The sequence below is a fragment of the Chiloscyllium plagiosum genome, chromosome 26 (genome assembly GCF_004010195.1).
Source record: "Chiloscyllium plagiosum isolate BGI_BamShark_2017 chromosome 26, ASM401019v2, whole genome shotgun sequence".
Lineage (NCBI taxonomy): Eukaryota > Metazoa > Chordata > Chondrichthyes > Orectolobiformes > Hemiscylliidae > Chiloscyllium > Chiloscyllium plagiosum.
In genome coordinates this window covers 38,674,586-38,688,743 of record NC_057735.1, presented here as the reverse complement: position 1 = coordinate 38,688,743, position 14,158 = coordinate 38,674,586, and the positions used below count along the sequence as shown (strand labels likewise).

Below are 14,158 nucleotides of genomic sequence, written 5' to 3'. Positions count from 1 at the left end.
TTGACTTCATTAACACTATTACTTAGGATCTAATTCTTTGACTAAATTTTATGTTGTCAGTTGGCCTTATGTGGTTAGTGTGTGCTTTATAATCCTCCTGTGAAGCACCTTAGAGCATTTTATGGTGGCATAACTTCAATATGACTATTAGTTGCTTTAGATCTTTAAAGTGCTTTCATAGGGAGGCCAGGATTCTTAGATTGAGGAAAGCATTGCATGGTGAAGTTAGAGGTTGATCAGTGCACTTTGTTAGAATTTTTTTGACCTTAACAGTTAAACTACAAGATACATTGAAGATAATGATAATATAAATGAATTAAATTACTGATTTAATTCATTGATTCATATTTTATTAACTTATTTTGCTTTGTAATTTATTACAGCATTTTTTGTTTTAATATGCATTGATAGTATAATTTATGCCAATGTTTCTGTTCTTTTTGTGTTAATGTCAAATGTCTGTGTGTGCATAATTTTTATTTGCATTTGTTTATGTGACTATACCTTTATGTATGGCTGTTTTAAAGGTCACTTCATGCCTTCCTTATTCATAAATTTTATAAATATTTTGAGATCAGTATTCATGCAAAGCATTATGATGCCATTGTTTGAAAAAAAAACTTTAAAGTGCAAATTGAGTTTTGTATCTTGGATAACTAATTTGTCAGTTAAACAGTCTTCAAGCAATTGTTGGTTTTTCTTGGATACCACAAAAAATTTAAACTGATATTCTGCTTGCGTTTATCCAAAACCTTGCTGGCTGGTTCCTAATTTGCATCAAGTCTCTTTGAGCTGTCTTCTTTCTCCTTTTGGGCCTACACTGGCAAATCTAAAATTCCTATCCTTGCTTTCAAATACCTTCATGGCTTCACCAACTGTGCACACAGACGCAAACCAAACTCTGGCCTGTATAATTGTATCTTACAACCTGGTAAGATGTTTTGCCATTTTTGGCCCCTTGCACATCCACAATTTCAATCAGTTCATCATTGGAGGCTGTGTCTTCAAATGCTCAGTCTATATATAAATGCAAGTTGGGTTGTTTCTGTGTTCAAGATAATTTGACCAGAAAACACAAAATTTAATAACCTGAATGCTTCTTTATATCAAGATCTAAATTGTATCATAACCCTGAGCTTTTTCACTTTTGGTCCATCCTTTGCATGCGGAAGGAAACAGCACAAACTAAAATACTTAGGATTATGGAAACATTAGTCTTTATCAATTCGCTAAAGTCCTGTGCTCTAACCTGATTTGATGCTCACTTTTAACACTTGGTACAATTTTTCACATTTCTGCCTTCACTGTTCAACTGTAAATTTCAATTCACTTGGTGCTTTTGAATGTGGAAATGAGAATTTTATACCTTTTATAAAATTATACAATACTACTTTCACTGACTTCTCTTGCACTAAATTTCTAAATCTTGATTCCTTGGAAAAGCTTCATGTCGATGGGGTATTTTATAACTTTGATCATCATAGTTTGTGCAAGTACAGTGTATTTGAATTTCTCTTTGGTTTCTTTCTGTCTGTGGAGATTGTGGAGATTTTACAGAATCAATGCTGGCTTCTGCTCTGGAGCTTGCTACAAAACCTGAATAGAAATTTGTCCTTCGCTTTTAATTTGTTTGAAGAAATATTATTTTAATCACTTTTAAATATTAAAATCTTGAAGATTTGTAAGCACACCACTTTTAAACTTGTGCTTTCCTCATTACAATTCAAACTTGATCAACTCAAAGTCAAGTATTTACCTTTTTTATTGGAAGAAATTGGAATCCAGATAACAATGTCATTTGATGAGCTGAATCTGAGACAATAACCTCATTATTAAAGTCATAGTTTTATAGCTAAGCACTGAAGTAACTGGAAAGCTTGAATACCTTTTGGTTATAGATTATAATTATTTAAAAAGAATAATTTGCTGCAAATTGTCATAGGCTAATTCGAAGCATATAACGGGAACGTAGGTACAAAACATATAATTGACTTAATCTAATTAATCTTTTGAGCTTCTTAATCATTTTTGTGCACTTTGTTCATTCCTTTGTAACAGAACAATGACAATGAGACAGCCTTGCACTGTGCAGCACAGTATGGTCACTCTGATGTTGTAAAAGTTCTTCTTGAGGAGCTCACTGATCCTACAATGAGAAACAACAAATTTGAAACACCGTTGGACTTGGCTGCATTATATGGGAGGCTTGAGGTGGTGAAAATGCTGTTAAATGCCCACCCAAACCTATTAAGCTGTAACACCAAGAAGCACACACCACTTCACTTGGCAGCAAGAAATGGGCAAAAGGCAGTAGTAGAAGTCCTTTTGGAAGCAGGCATGGATATCAACTATCAGGTAATGGCTAGACGTTTTGTATTGTGGGGTATGTAATACCAGCAGTCTCTTAACTTTCCCTTCACAGTGGTACCTTGCAGAAATCAATAATTTATTAACCTGAAGTGGGAAATGCACATTAATGAATGTCTAGGCTATGGGTGCAATTAAAAGTTAAAGTTAATCATGCTCTTGCTTGATGGCTGCAATACACTGTAACAGGATTCATTTGTGGTAATGAGAAGATGCACTTCTTTCCAACTTTGTTTTCGTATTTGATCATCAAGGAATGTTGTGAAAACAATCTGGTAACTACATACCCCCCAGGCAGTATCTTCAGATGCTTTCTGCTTGGCTTTATCAGGTAGGAATTCATCAGAATTGGGCATTGACTCTCCCTCCTCTTGTTTTGTGCATTTTCAAACTTCTTTAATGCACAATGTAGTGCCTAATGATGTTTTGCTGACTTTTGATATTTGAGCTTGCTATGGTGAAATAGTAGATATTAGTGTGAAGTCTGGTATGCGGAAGAAGCTATGTGCTACATCAGTTGTGTTTTAAATATGACTTCACTGAACAATGTGTTTCTTTCGAATGAGCAGAAAAGTGCGTTGTGAACAAAGGCAGAAAAGAACATGAAAGCGAGTGGATTGAGTCTTTCATGCTTTTGAAGAGAATATGATGGCTGTAAGTTAGGTATTTAAGGCTGCGGACGAGTGGAAGAAAAATTTAGCAACTAAGCTTGGATCATTTAATACACAAAATATTGTGGAGACAGACAAAATGATGTTAAGCTAAGGAGAAAAACAAACTCGAGGAATGTGGAGACGGTGGACAAAATTTAAATCTGACTATCTGATAGATCCGAATGTTAATTCTGAGTTTGATTGAGACCATTTTGCATTTTAAGAAGGGTAATAAAATAGTAACAATGGGGTAGACTATTTGTTATTTAAAACAAGGGAAACGGTTGGGGGGAGCACATCTAGGTGAATGGCAATGAAGACTGGAGAGGTCTTAAAAAGTGGAAGACCTGGTGGGTGCACAGAAACAAAATGGATGGGAGAAGGCAAGAAGATGTTAATAAGCAATATTGAAAGAAAGCTGCAAGATATGTTTTGGGAAAGCAAGGGAAGGTTGCGGCGCCAGCTTGGGAGGGTAGGAGAAAAGGTAATTGAAGTTGGGAGGGACAGATACTGTGGGGACGGTTCAGAACAAGAGTAATGCAGGAGAGTTGACAGATTTCCCATAGAGAGCAGCAGGAATCCAGAAGTGTTTAAGAACAGAGCTAGGAGACACTTAATTCATTAAGTATATAATCAAAAGAATTCTAAATGTCAATATAAAACTTATCTGTGGAGAAGGCAATATCGGAAAGAAAAAAATAGCGTTTGAAATTGGATTATTTTTATCAGGAAGTTTTGCAAATGCTATGGAGCAAAAAGTATGACAATAATTTTAACCAGATTTTATTGCGTTATAAATAAAATATCAAAAGTCAGCAAAACACAATATTAACACTGTATTGTACAGTAGAGAAGGTTGAAGATGCATAAAACAAGAGGTTCAGTGCCTAATTATGTCATAATGTCAAATGTAGCTTTTTATATTAATCTAGAAACTTTAACATTCTCTTTGAATGTGTTGAAAGATGATTGTTAGCTATGATTGCATATGCTCAAAATTAGTGCGATCAAGCATATGCACTTTTCATAACATGGAGTAGCAATTAAAATATAATAACAGTATAAAGATAGACTAGTAGAAAAATGAGTACACCAAAGACTGATCATGCTTTCTTTTTTGATGGGGAGCAACTTCTGGTATTGTCAGTGTTCCAATGGGTAATGGAAATAATTCTCAGCAACACAATCCAGCATGATCCTAATTTTAATCTCTCTTCAGATGTCACTTGAGACATTGTATGGTTTTACAGATTGTCATCTCTGGTTGCTGGGGAAATAAAAATTGTGACCAGTTTTTCCCTCAAAAGCTATTAAATAACACAGTTGATATTTGTGTAGATGTTGGGTGAGGATTAGATTGTATTTGGTTGTATTAGACATCTGTTGGGAATGTGCTGACCACTCTGTATTCCCATGTGAAGAATGACCACTTAAGCAAATTGAGAATGCACCTGAAATATTTCTGACTAGTACACAATGAAGTTTGTCCACAATCATTGCATCTATAGTGGACCCTGAAGAGGAACAATAACAGTAATTGTAAATGCAGGCTCACTTGAGCTTCCAACTTAAACTTTCTAAGAAGTACAGGTTGTGAGCAGCAATTAGTATCTGAGTTGCATTTCTTTCTCTCTTTCCCTTTTTCCTCAATTTCTAGACAGAGAAAGGCAGTGCACTTCATGAGGCTGCCTTGTTTGGGAAGACTGACGTGGTCCAGATACTCTTGGCATCTGGTAAGTTGTTGGATATCTGGTTGCTTAAGCCCAAGGTATCAACCATAAATGTTCTAGCCTATTATGTCTAATGTTTTGCATGCACCTAAATAGTGTTAGACCTTCATGTCAGTGATTTTAAACACATACATTCTGAAAGTTTTTACTTTTTATTTTGCTCTATTTATTTATTTATGCACACCATAGGTACTTGATTCTCAGATGGTTACAACATAGCCTGAGGAAAAGAACTTTCGGTTCTCTTTGATTTCCATCTTCCTCTGGGGAAAGCTGTACTTTCTAATCAGTCATGGCTCTAGATATTCTTTAAATAAATGTAATGTTCCTCCTTCTACCATTTTCTTGTAATACTTCAGCTTTGTACGGAAAGGTTTTGTAATATCTGCAGTAAGGAAGTAGCAAACCATTGCAGCTGTCTTGATTTTTCTTTCCAGTACAGTTTTAGCAAGTTTTCTTCTGCCATTATACATTGTTGTAATTATCCATATGATGGCCAGTTTCTCACTTAAAATGTGACATACGCTATCTGCAAGCATGTGAGTCAAAAATCTCATGTTTAGTTCTTGTTCTTCATCAGTCTAAGATTGCTTTCTTCTGCAAATATTGAAAATATAATTAGATAATTCTCTGATCTGCCAGCATGTACCTTGGTTAACCAAATTCAAGTCCAAACTATGTGACTGCACTTCAACCAGACACAAGCAAGTCACTTGATAATAATGGTGCCTACCCACAGCCGAGGGATTTCCCTACTACGGTTTTTTTTATCTTTGCCTTAAGCACTCCCGCCACCACCACCACACCTGAGGGACACATTCATTATCCAAAATTGAAGTCATAGTTTGGATGTCATTGTTAGCCAAAATATGTGACTACACGTACATATTAAACATTTATTTAATCTTCATTCATGTGTGACTCAGTTCCTACAGTCAGCAACATAAATATAGCAATCAAAACACTGTTACATTGCTGCTATTGCATAACTGTACCAATGAAGTATAATGATTATCTTTATTTTGAGAGCTACATTGACTTTGGTCTGTTTTTTCTGGAGTACTTTTAGTTTTATGTCTCGATTTTTGCTGCCTTTTATGTTCTCACTGCTGTATAGTAACCCTTTTCAACCTTTCTTTGTTTCCAATTTTTGTTATGATGTTTACCACATTAGTCTGAACCTTTGCAATTGTTACTGCTAAGTATCAATTATCATTGATCCAGCATTAATATTCCCTTTCTAACGGCTGTTGACTTTTAGAAACCACTTTATTTATGTACATTTCTCAGCATTTTCCAATGAATATTTCAAAACTATCTTATTATGTACCTACAGACTACTTGCTTATACAATGTTGAGCTATTTCAAAATGTTATGGTCTAGAGCTACACTGCTGTGTTCAATTTCTGCACATCACTGTTGCTAAGTTTCATTTGTGGTGAGCTGTTGGTTAATGTTGTTCGTTTCCCAGTTTGGAAGGATTACAGACTTCCTGCAGTTTGTAAGTATTTCAAAAAGTTGTTTTTTGTGCAAGGGTGTACCTTGCATTGTAATTAGCATGTTGCTAGGTTTGTTTGACAGGCAAAAAAAGGTTCGTAATTCACAGATGTGAAACTCAGTAAACAGAGTTGTCTATATATTTTGCCCCTCTAATAAAGCAGTTCCCCCAGCATGATGATAATTATACTTTCTAGTAGTTGACATTTATTTTAATACTTGGCTGTTTAGATAGCTGACACTGACTTATCATTAAGGTATTAAGCATTCCTGACTAGATTAATATATGTCATCGCAACTTTTTTTTTTGACAGAAATTGATGTTAATATTAAAGATATCCAAGGAAAGTCTGCACTAGAAATTGTACGAGAGCATCCAGCTCAGAAAAGCAAAGAGATAGCAACTCTTATTCAAGGTATAAAACCTTTGCTCTTGATAACATCTTAAAACATTTTTCATTCAATTGAAGGAAAATCTTTTTGACTTCATCTCAAGAAACTCACCTTTTCCTTGTGGGAGGGCTAACTGAGGGATGTGAGTTGAGTGGCAGCAGATGATCTCTACTTCAGCACCTGTTATCCATCCTTTTTGGTGCTAGGTGGTGACAGAGATTGGGTCAAGGTTGTATTGTTCTCCTTAAATTTTTTAATGTTTTGTGGAAAAATCTCTAAATCAATTCAGCCCATTAGTGGCATGATTGATCTCAAAGAATTTTCTTTTGACAATTTTAACATGACAATTTTGCATTCCTATTAACTTGTCTACAAGCTTACAGCTATAATGTCTCTTCATGGTGTTAAAAGTACACTTTACAGCTCTGACATAAACATTAAAGTTCATTTCTATTCAAGTGATTTTGCACATTTAAAAAAAACCTATATGAAAGTTTGTGTGCTTCCTCTGACTTTTAATTGCTGCACCATCAGTGGTCATATGTTGATTTGGTTAGGCATGAAGCTCTGGAATTTTCTCTCGAAACCCTTCTGACTTTAAGATGTTGCTTTTGGCCTCTTTTGTCACACTTCAGGTTTCTGCCTTCGTATGTCTTTGTGTGATTTGGCTTTCTTATTCAGTGTAGATTTGTTGCCAGTGTAAATACTGAAGTTGGCAGCAATCCTGCACCATATATTTGCAGCGTATTGAGAACTGAAGGCAATAACTCACCCGAGGGAGTTTGCAAGGTCAGTGCTGCCTGTTTCTGAGGAGCACCAGTTGACAAACTGCATTGCAAGTAGAATATGAGATTGAGAGAAGTAAAAGACACATCCAAAGGAACCTTGATTATCCAAATGACACAGGCGGGGAGTATTTTGTTTGGTTAATCGAATACCAGATAACACAGCTTAGCCAAGCTTTGGGACCTTGTGATCTTGTTCAGAGAATGTGATATTTGGATAATCGCATTCGGATAATCAAGGTTCCTCTGTACTCTAGTCAGCTACAACTTCCCTTCTGATTTCATCTGAACAACATGTGGATTGTTGCTCAGCTGTTTTTTCGTGAGCCAGTATCTGTGGTTACTGCTACTTTGCATGAAAAGATGTAGATAACTGTTGCAGATGGCAAGAGAAACAAAAATGACTTCATTTTATGTGTAAAATTTGTGAGGGGAAAATCTGATATCAAGTGCAACAAGAAGGAAAATCTTTTGGTAGCTATTCAGCATTATTGGTAATGTCCAATGTTATGGTAGTTAAGTTGTTGGGTTTGCTTTTGTCAGAGCTGAAAAGCTGTCAAGATTTATTTATTTGACCATAAGTATACCATATTGGGGCATTTAGCATAAAAGTTTCATAATCTAACATGATTTGTTTTTGTTTTAGGATTCAGAACTCCCAAGTTGTTTCAGGTGTGCTGCATTTCTGAAATATTCCTGCCAAAATAGAATAATAACTCAGAGCAATTTAAAAACAAACTCGCTGTAAAACCTTCAAAAGTAAACTGTTAAAAATACATTAGGAGTAAAAGGTGGCCATTCAGCCCTTAAAGCTTGCTCTGGTATTCAGTACAATCATGGCTCATCTGTTTGTGTTCCAAATTCCATGTACCCATCTACCCACCATCACCTGTGATTCACTTGTCCAACAAGTAATGAGACTGAATATTAAATGACCCACCTCCACTGTAGAAGGCAGAGTAAGCACGGTTAGTGAATGTTTTTAAGACAGAAATAGATCCTTGTTTAGCAAGGGAATCCAAAGGTATCAGGGATAGATGGGAATGTGGAACACCAAGTCTCACAAACCTCTGAGAAAATATTTCACTTATTTCTGTTAATAAGAGGGCAGCTTCTAATTTTAAACACTGTCTCTTAGTTTTAAGCTTTTAAGTTTCCAACAAAGCACCCCTTGTTCCTATGAACTTCATTTAAAACAAGCTCGGGCTCTCCAAGCTGTCCAAGTGTCAATCTGGTAAACCTTGTCTGAATTCCCATGAATGTATTTACATTCTTCCTTTAATAAAATGACCAATACTGCACACAGTATTTGAGATGTGCTCATTAATGCCCTGTTTTGCTAAAGCATGTATCTCTTATGTTTTATTTCTCTCATTTTAAGGCTGGCATCCCATTGGTCATCTTGATTAAGTGCTGTGCCTGCATGCTAACGTTTTGTGACTCGTGCTAGAACACTAAGATTCCTCTGCACTTAGAAATATGCAATTAGTAGCCATTTAAGTAATACCCTGCTTTTTCTTTTATCCTGTCTAAGTGAGCAACTTCATCTACACATTTTTACCCACTCACAATATTGGTCTGAATTTTTTATGTCATAAAAATGACTTTTCTGTCATCCACAAATTTAGTCGTCGTGCATTCAATCCTCTCATGTCATCGTCAATATAAATTATAAAACGTTAAGGACCCAAAACAGGTTCCTGCAGGATCCCTGTTGTTACATGTTGCCAATCTGCATGCTTTGTTTTCCACCATACAATCACTGTTCTGTCCTTGATAGTATGTCACCCCTATACCATCACCAAGGAAAAATGAGGTTGATCTCATAAAATGGAATAGCTCGATATGTGTTATGATTAACAGAGTTTTAATGAAAGCCTAGTCATTGTTTCCTTTAATTCTCCTGTTCATCATTCTCTGTGCAGATCATATGGCAGGAAAAGAGATCCTGAAGAATACAGCAAGTCCAGTTGCAGTGTCCAAACTACCGCAAATTTCTATTGCTGAGTGCAATAAAAAATCTAAGGGTAAGGACAATGGTTTTTATTGAAACTTTAACTAATTCTCCTTTCACCTTTGATGGAATTACATTTAGTGCACAGCTTTACTTTGTTACATTTATATATTTGATATTGCTGAAGGTCACTTACCATCCCTGTTTCTATTTTGTGACAGAAACGACTCAAAGAAGCAAATCTTTACTGTTTTGACTTTATTAGGCAATTATAATGAAAGCAAAAAATGAACTAGATTGAAGTTGATCATTAGTGATATAGTATAATTATTTTTTGAAGAATGCTGTATACTTTTGACTATTTCAGTAGCTATTGATATTGTATGGCTCAAGCCATGAAGAACCTGGATGACACTAGTGTCAATGTTAGTTCTGTGTTGAGATGGATGAAGTGGCAGTGTCAAAGTACAATTTACCTCTGTGTATTTGAGCTTGAAATTCTCCCTATCTTTTTACAAACCGTTCTTCAAAAGGGCATTTAAATTAAAATCTGAAAAATATTACATTGGTTGAAGCTAACAATATTCAAGATGAATAAAACTATTAATAGTAAGACTAGTGTTGACTGTATAATATCTCTGGTGTCACTTTATCCTTTAGATGCAAGTGATGAAAAGTAAACAGTTATTTACTGTGTGTAATAACCATGTTCATTGGGGCAAGTTCTTAGCTTTCATATCTTTAGTGGAAATTTAGATCGTCTGAATAAATTTGACTGCAATTCCAGCTTATCATATTTCTGTTACTTCCCCCAACTTTAAGGTGAAGAACAAATGGAATTAACAAAACTTATTACAGAATTTGAAAGCCAGCCAGCTGACGAATGTCCATACGAAGCTTTGTGCAATGCAACTTCACACTCTATAGAAAATTTGAAAGCATCTGACAAAGAAACAAGTTCAAGTCAAGAATTAGTCAAGGTGAGTGTTAAAGGAATTTGCAATTCGAAATTGAATTGCAGCTAAGTATCTTATGTAAAATCAAATACTGCAGATGTGAAGCAAAAACACACAATACTGGAAAAAAATTAGTCTGGCAGCATCTGTGGAGAGAGGAGTAGAGTTCATGTTTTGAGTCCAAGGTGAATTTTCTTTTGATCTTGAACTTGATGTTAACTTTCTTTGAGTTTTTGGTCTCTTGCAAAACTAATTTGTTTTGAAATAGTTTCTAACTTTAAGCTCTGAGATGAGTGGATAGGAACTAGTTGGGTAAGACTGATGTTCATTCATCTACTCCATATTTGTCATTTAGGATTTTGAGCAAACACATTTTGAATTTTGTGTTGGCGAGATGAATGTTAAGCAGAATTAACATTTCAATATCTGTATAAAGCTTAATTGATTGTCATAGTGCTGGCAGTGATTAAGCATTATCAAAGGGTTATTATAATGAAAGTCTGCTGTCATCTTAGTAATGATCAAAACATTTTAAAATGTGACAAAAAAAGAAGGTTCTATTCTATCGCTTAGAAACCAGTCACAGTTTTAAGTATTGTGGCAATTGCTAAAGCAAACCTAGGGAATTACTGTGCCAATGCCATATTGTCAGTTTTGCTTAGAAATATAGACTGATCATTTTGCATCATAGCTGTTTGGCCCATCATGCCTGCATTGGCTCTATTATTATTATTAGTATTATTCATATGCTTGTCGAGCTTCACTTTAAATGCATCCAAACCATCTGGTTCATCCACTCCATGTGAGAAAGCACCACGTGCTTGACACTGAGTAAAGAAGCTTTATCTTAATTCTCTATTGGATTTAGACTCCTAGAGATGTACAGCATGGAAACAGACCCTTCGGTCCAACCCGTCCATGCCGACCAGATATCCCAACCCAATCTAGTCCCACCTGCCAGCAGCCGGCCTATATGATTCTCCTATTGATGGCATCTAGTTATTACTTTTCCCACAAACTGCATAATATCTGGTTGGGATGCTGTTTGGAGGCTTGGTGCAGACTCAATGGGCTGAATAGCCCCACACAACACTAGCGATTCTATGAGCAGTTCAGCAGAATAACAGGAAAGCTTTAAAAGGAATAGCTCAGCATTATCTTCACTCAAATCAAAAAGTGGACATCCTGAGATGATGTCAGGATTCAACATTGATAAAGGGCAAGTGGAAACTATTGATTGGATTAGTACAGATGGTGAGTATTTATACTACAATTATTACTGCTAGTAAGTTTCCTTCCCTTAAGGACATTAGTGAACCAGATGAGTTTTTCTGGCAATCAATAATGGACTGATAGTCATCATTTAGCTTCCTAATTCCAAATTTCTTTTGAAATTGAATTCAAATTTCACCATCTGTCTTGGGGGGAGTTCGAATCCAGTTCTCCAGAACATTTCCTGGATCATTGGCTTAACAGTCCACCGATAATAGAAGTTGGCAATTGCCTCTCGGCCTCCCAGCCTGAAGAACACAGGGACTAGGAGTCCTAGTTCAGGTTAACCTACAGTTAGGAAGGCAAATGCAACATGAGTTTTCATTTCGAGAGGGCTAGAATACAAGAGCAGAGATATAATGCTGAGTCTGTATGAGGCTCTGGTTAGACTGCATTTAGAATATTGTGCACTGGTTTGGGGCCCATATCTCAAGAAGGATGTGGTGGCCGAGTAGCAGGTCCAGAGAAGGTTTTCAAAAATGATTAAAACTTTTCAGAAATGATTAATACTGAGAAGCTTGTGTTGAGTGGATGTGGAGAAGATGTTTCCACGAGTAGGAGAAGCTGGAACTCAAGGGCACAGCCTCAGCGTGAAGGGATGACCTTTTAGAATTGAGATGAGAAGGAATTTCTTCAACGAGAGATGATTAATCTGTAGAATTTTGTCGCAGAAAGCTGTGAAGGCCAAGCTATTTCAGACAGAAATAGGTTATTGATTATTAAGGGGATCAAAGGCTATCGGGTGAAGGCAAGGAAATGGGATTGAGAAACATGTCAGCCATGATCGAATGGTGAAGCAGACTCGAAAGGCCAAATGGCCTAAATCTGTTCCTACATCTTATGGTTTTATGATACTTTTTGACCTGATCAATACTCCAGGGGAATTGAAAAAAATTGAGAATGCCGTGGTTATAAATTTGAACATATTAAGAGACATACAGGCGACTTGGGGAATTTGCATGGCCATGGGATGGGAACCCACCTCTGGCTGGAGGCACTGTGTCTGATCACATGCCCATGCCCCAAGTCAAAGGCAGCATTTGGCTCCTAATTCTCTATGAAGTTCTGATTAAAATTCAGCAGACTGTCACTGATGCACATATGAGTGAGATACAAACCAGGTCCAGACATGTAGAGCCATACGTTGTTTCTCTGATAGGTGGCACAGTGGTTAGCACTGCTGCCTCACAGCGCCAGAGACCCGGGTTCAATTCCCACCTCAGTCCAAAGATGTGCAAGTCAGGTGAATTGGCCATGCCAAATTGCCCATAGTGTTAGGTAAGGGGTAAATGTAGGGGTATGGGTGGGTTGCGCTTCGGTGGGGCGGTGTGGACTTGTTGGGCCGAAGGGCCTATTTCCACACTGTAAGTAATCTAATCTAATCTAATATAAAAAAAACTACTTTGAAAGAGGATCTCAGACAGTTTCAGTTGACTGACATGGATATGAGTAGACTCCCATCAACTCAGCGCTAGCTGATGGTCATAGAGTTATATGACACGGAAACAGACCCTTCAGTTCAGCTCATCTGTGATATCCAAAACGGATCTAGTCCCATTTGCCAGCATTTGGCCCATTATCCCTCTATCCTTTCTATTCGTGTACCCATCCAGATGCCTTTTCAATGTCATAAATGTACCTGCCCCCACCACTTTTTCTGGCAGCTCATTCCATGCACGCAGCATCCCCTATGCAAAAAGTTGCCACTCAGTTTCCTTTTAAATCTTTCCTCTCTCACCTTAAATTGATGCCCTCTGGTTTCAGTCTCCCCCATCCTGGGCAAAAGACTTTGGCTATCCATGCCCCTCATGATTTTATAAACCTCTATAAGGTCGCCCCTCAGCCTCCAAGGCTCCAGGGGAAAAAGCCTCAATTTATTCACCCCTCCCTATAGCTTAAACCTTCCAATCCTGGCAACATCCTTGTAAATCTTGTCTGAGCCTGTACAAATTTAATAACCTCTTTCCTATAGCAGGGAGAATAGAATTGAACGCATTATTCTGAAAGTGTCCGACCCATCTCCTATACGTGACGCCCCAACTCCTATATGCAGTGCACTGACCAATAAAGGCTAGTGTGCCAAATGCCTTCACCACTCTGTTTACCTGTGACTGCACTTTCAATGAACAATGCACCTGTAGCCCTTGGTCTCTTTATTTAGCAACACTCCCCAGGACCCTACCACTAACCACCTGAGTCTTACCTTGGTTTGCCTTACCAAAATGCAGCATGTCACATTTGTCTAAGTTAAACTCCATCTACCACTCTTTGATCCATTGGTCCACCTGACCCCAAGGTCTCATTGTATCCCGAGATAAGTTTCTTCACTGTTCACCATACCGCCAGTTTTGTTGTCATCTGCGGACTTACTAACCATAGCTACTTCCTATCCAAATCATTTATATAAATAGTGCAATAATGAAAATCAATAATGAGAAATCCTTGTAGCCCACCACTAGTCACAGTCCTCCAGTCTGAAAAACAGCCCTCTACCATTACCCTTGTCTCCTACCTTCGAGTCAATTTTGTATTCAGTTGGCTAGCTCCCCG

The 14,158-nt window shown here is 37.1% G+C and overlaps 1 protein-coding gene across 11 annotated transcripts in view; it reads left to right on the top strand.

Moving 5' to 3' along the window:
• Nucleotides 1-14,158, top strand: part of LOC122563265 (ankyrin repeat and SAM domain-containing protein 1A-like) — a 355,050-nt gene that overhangs the window by 112,666 nt on the left and 228,226 nt on the right. For all 11 annotated transcript variants that reach the window (XR_006315548.1, XM_043716916.1, XM_043716914.1 and 8 more), the window contains 5 exons: nucleotides 2,059-2,355; nucleotides 4,678-4,753; nucleotides 6,563-6,664; nucleotides 9,352-9,453; nucleotides 10,203-10,360. Coding sequence is in view for 10 of the 11 variants with exons in the window: in XM_043716916.1 (XP_043572851.1) it covers nucleotides 2,059-2,355; nucleotides 4,678-4,753; nucleotides 6,563-6,664; nucleotides 9,352-9,453; nucleotides 10,203-10,360 (735 nt within the window). In the remaining variant the exon portion in view is untranslated. The remainder of the gene's footprint in view (nucleotides 1-2,058; nucleotides 2,356-4,677; nucleotides 4,754-6,562; nucleotides 6,665-9,351; nucleotides 9,454-10,202; nucleotides 10,361-14,158) is intronic.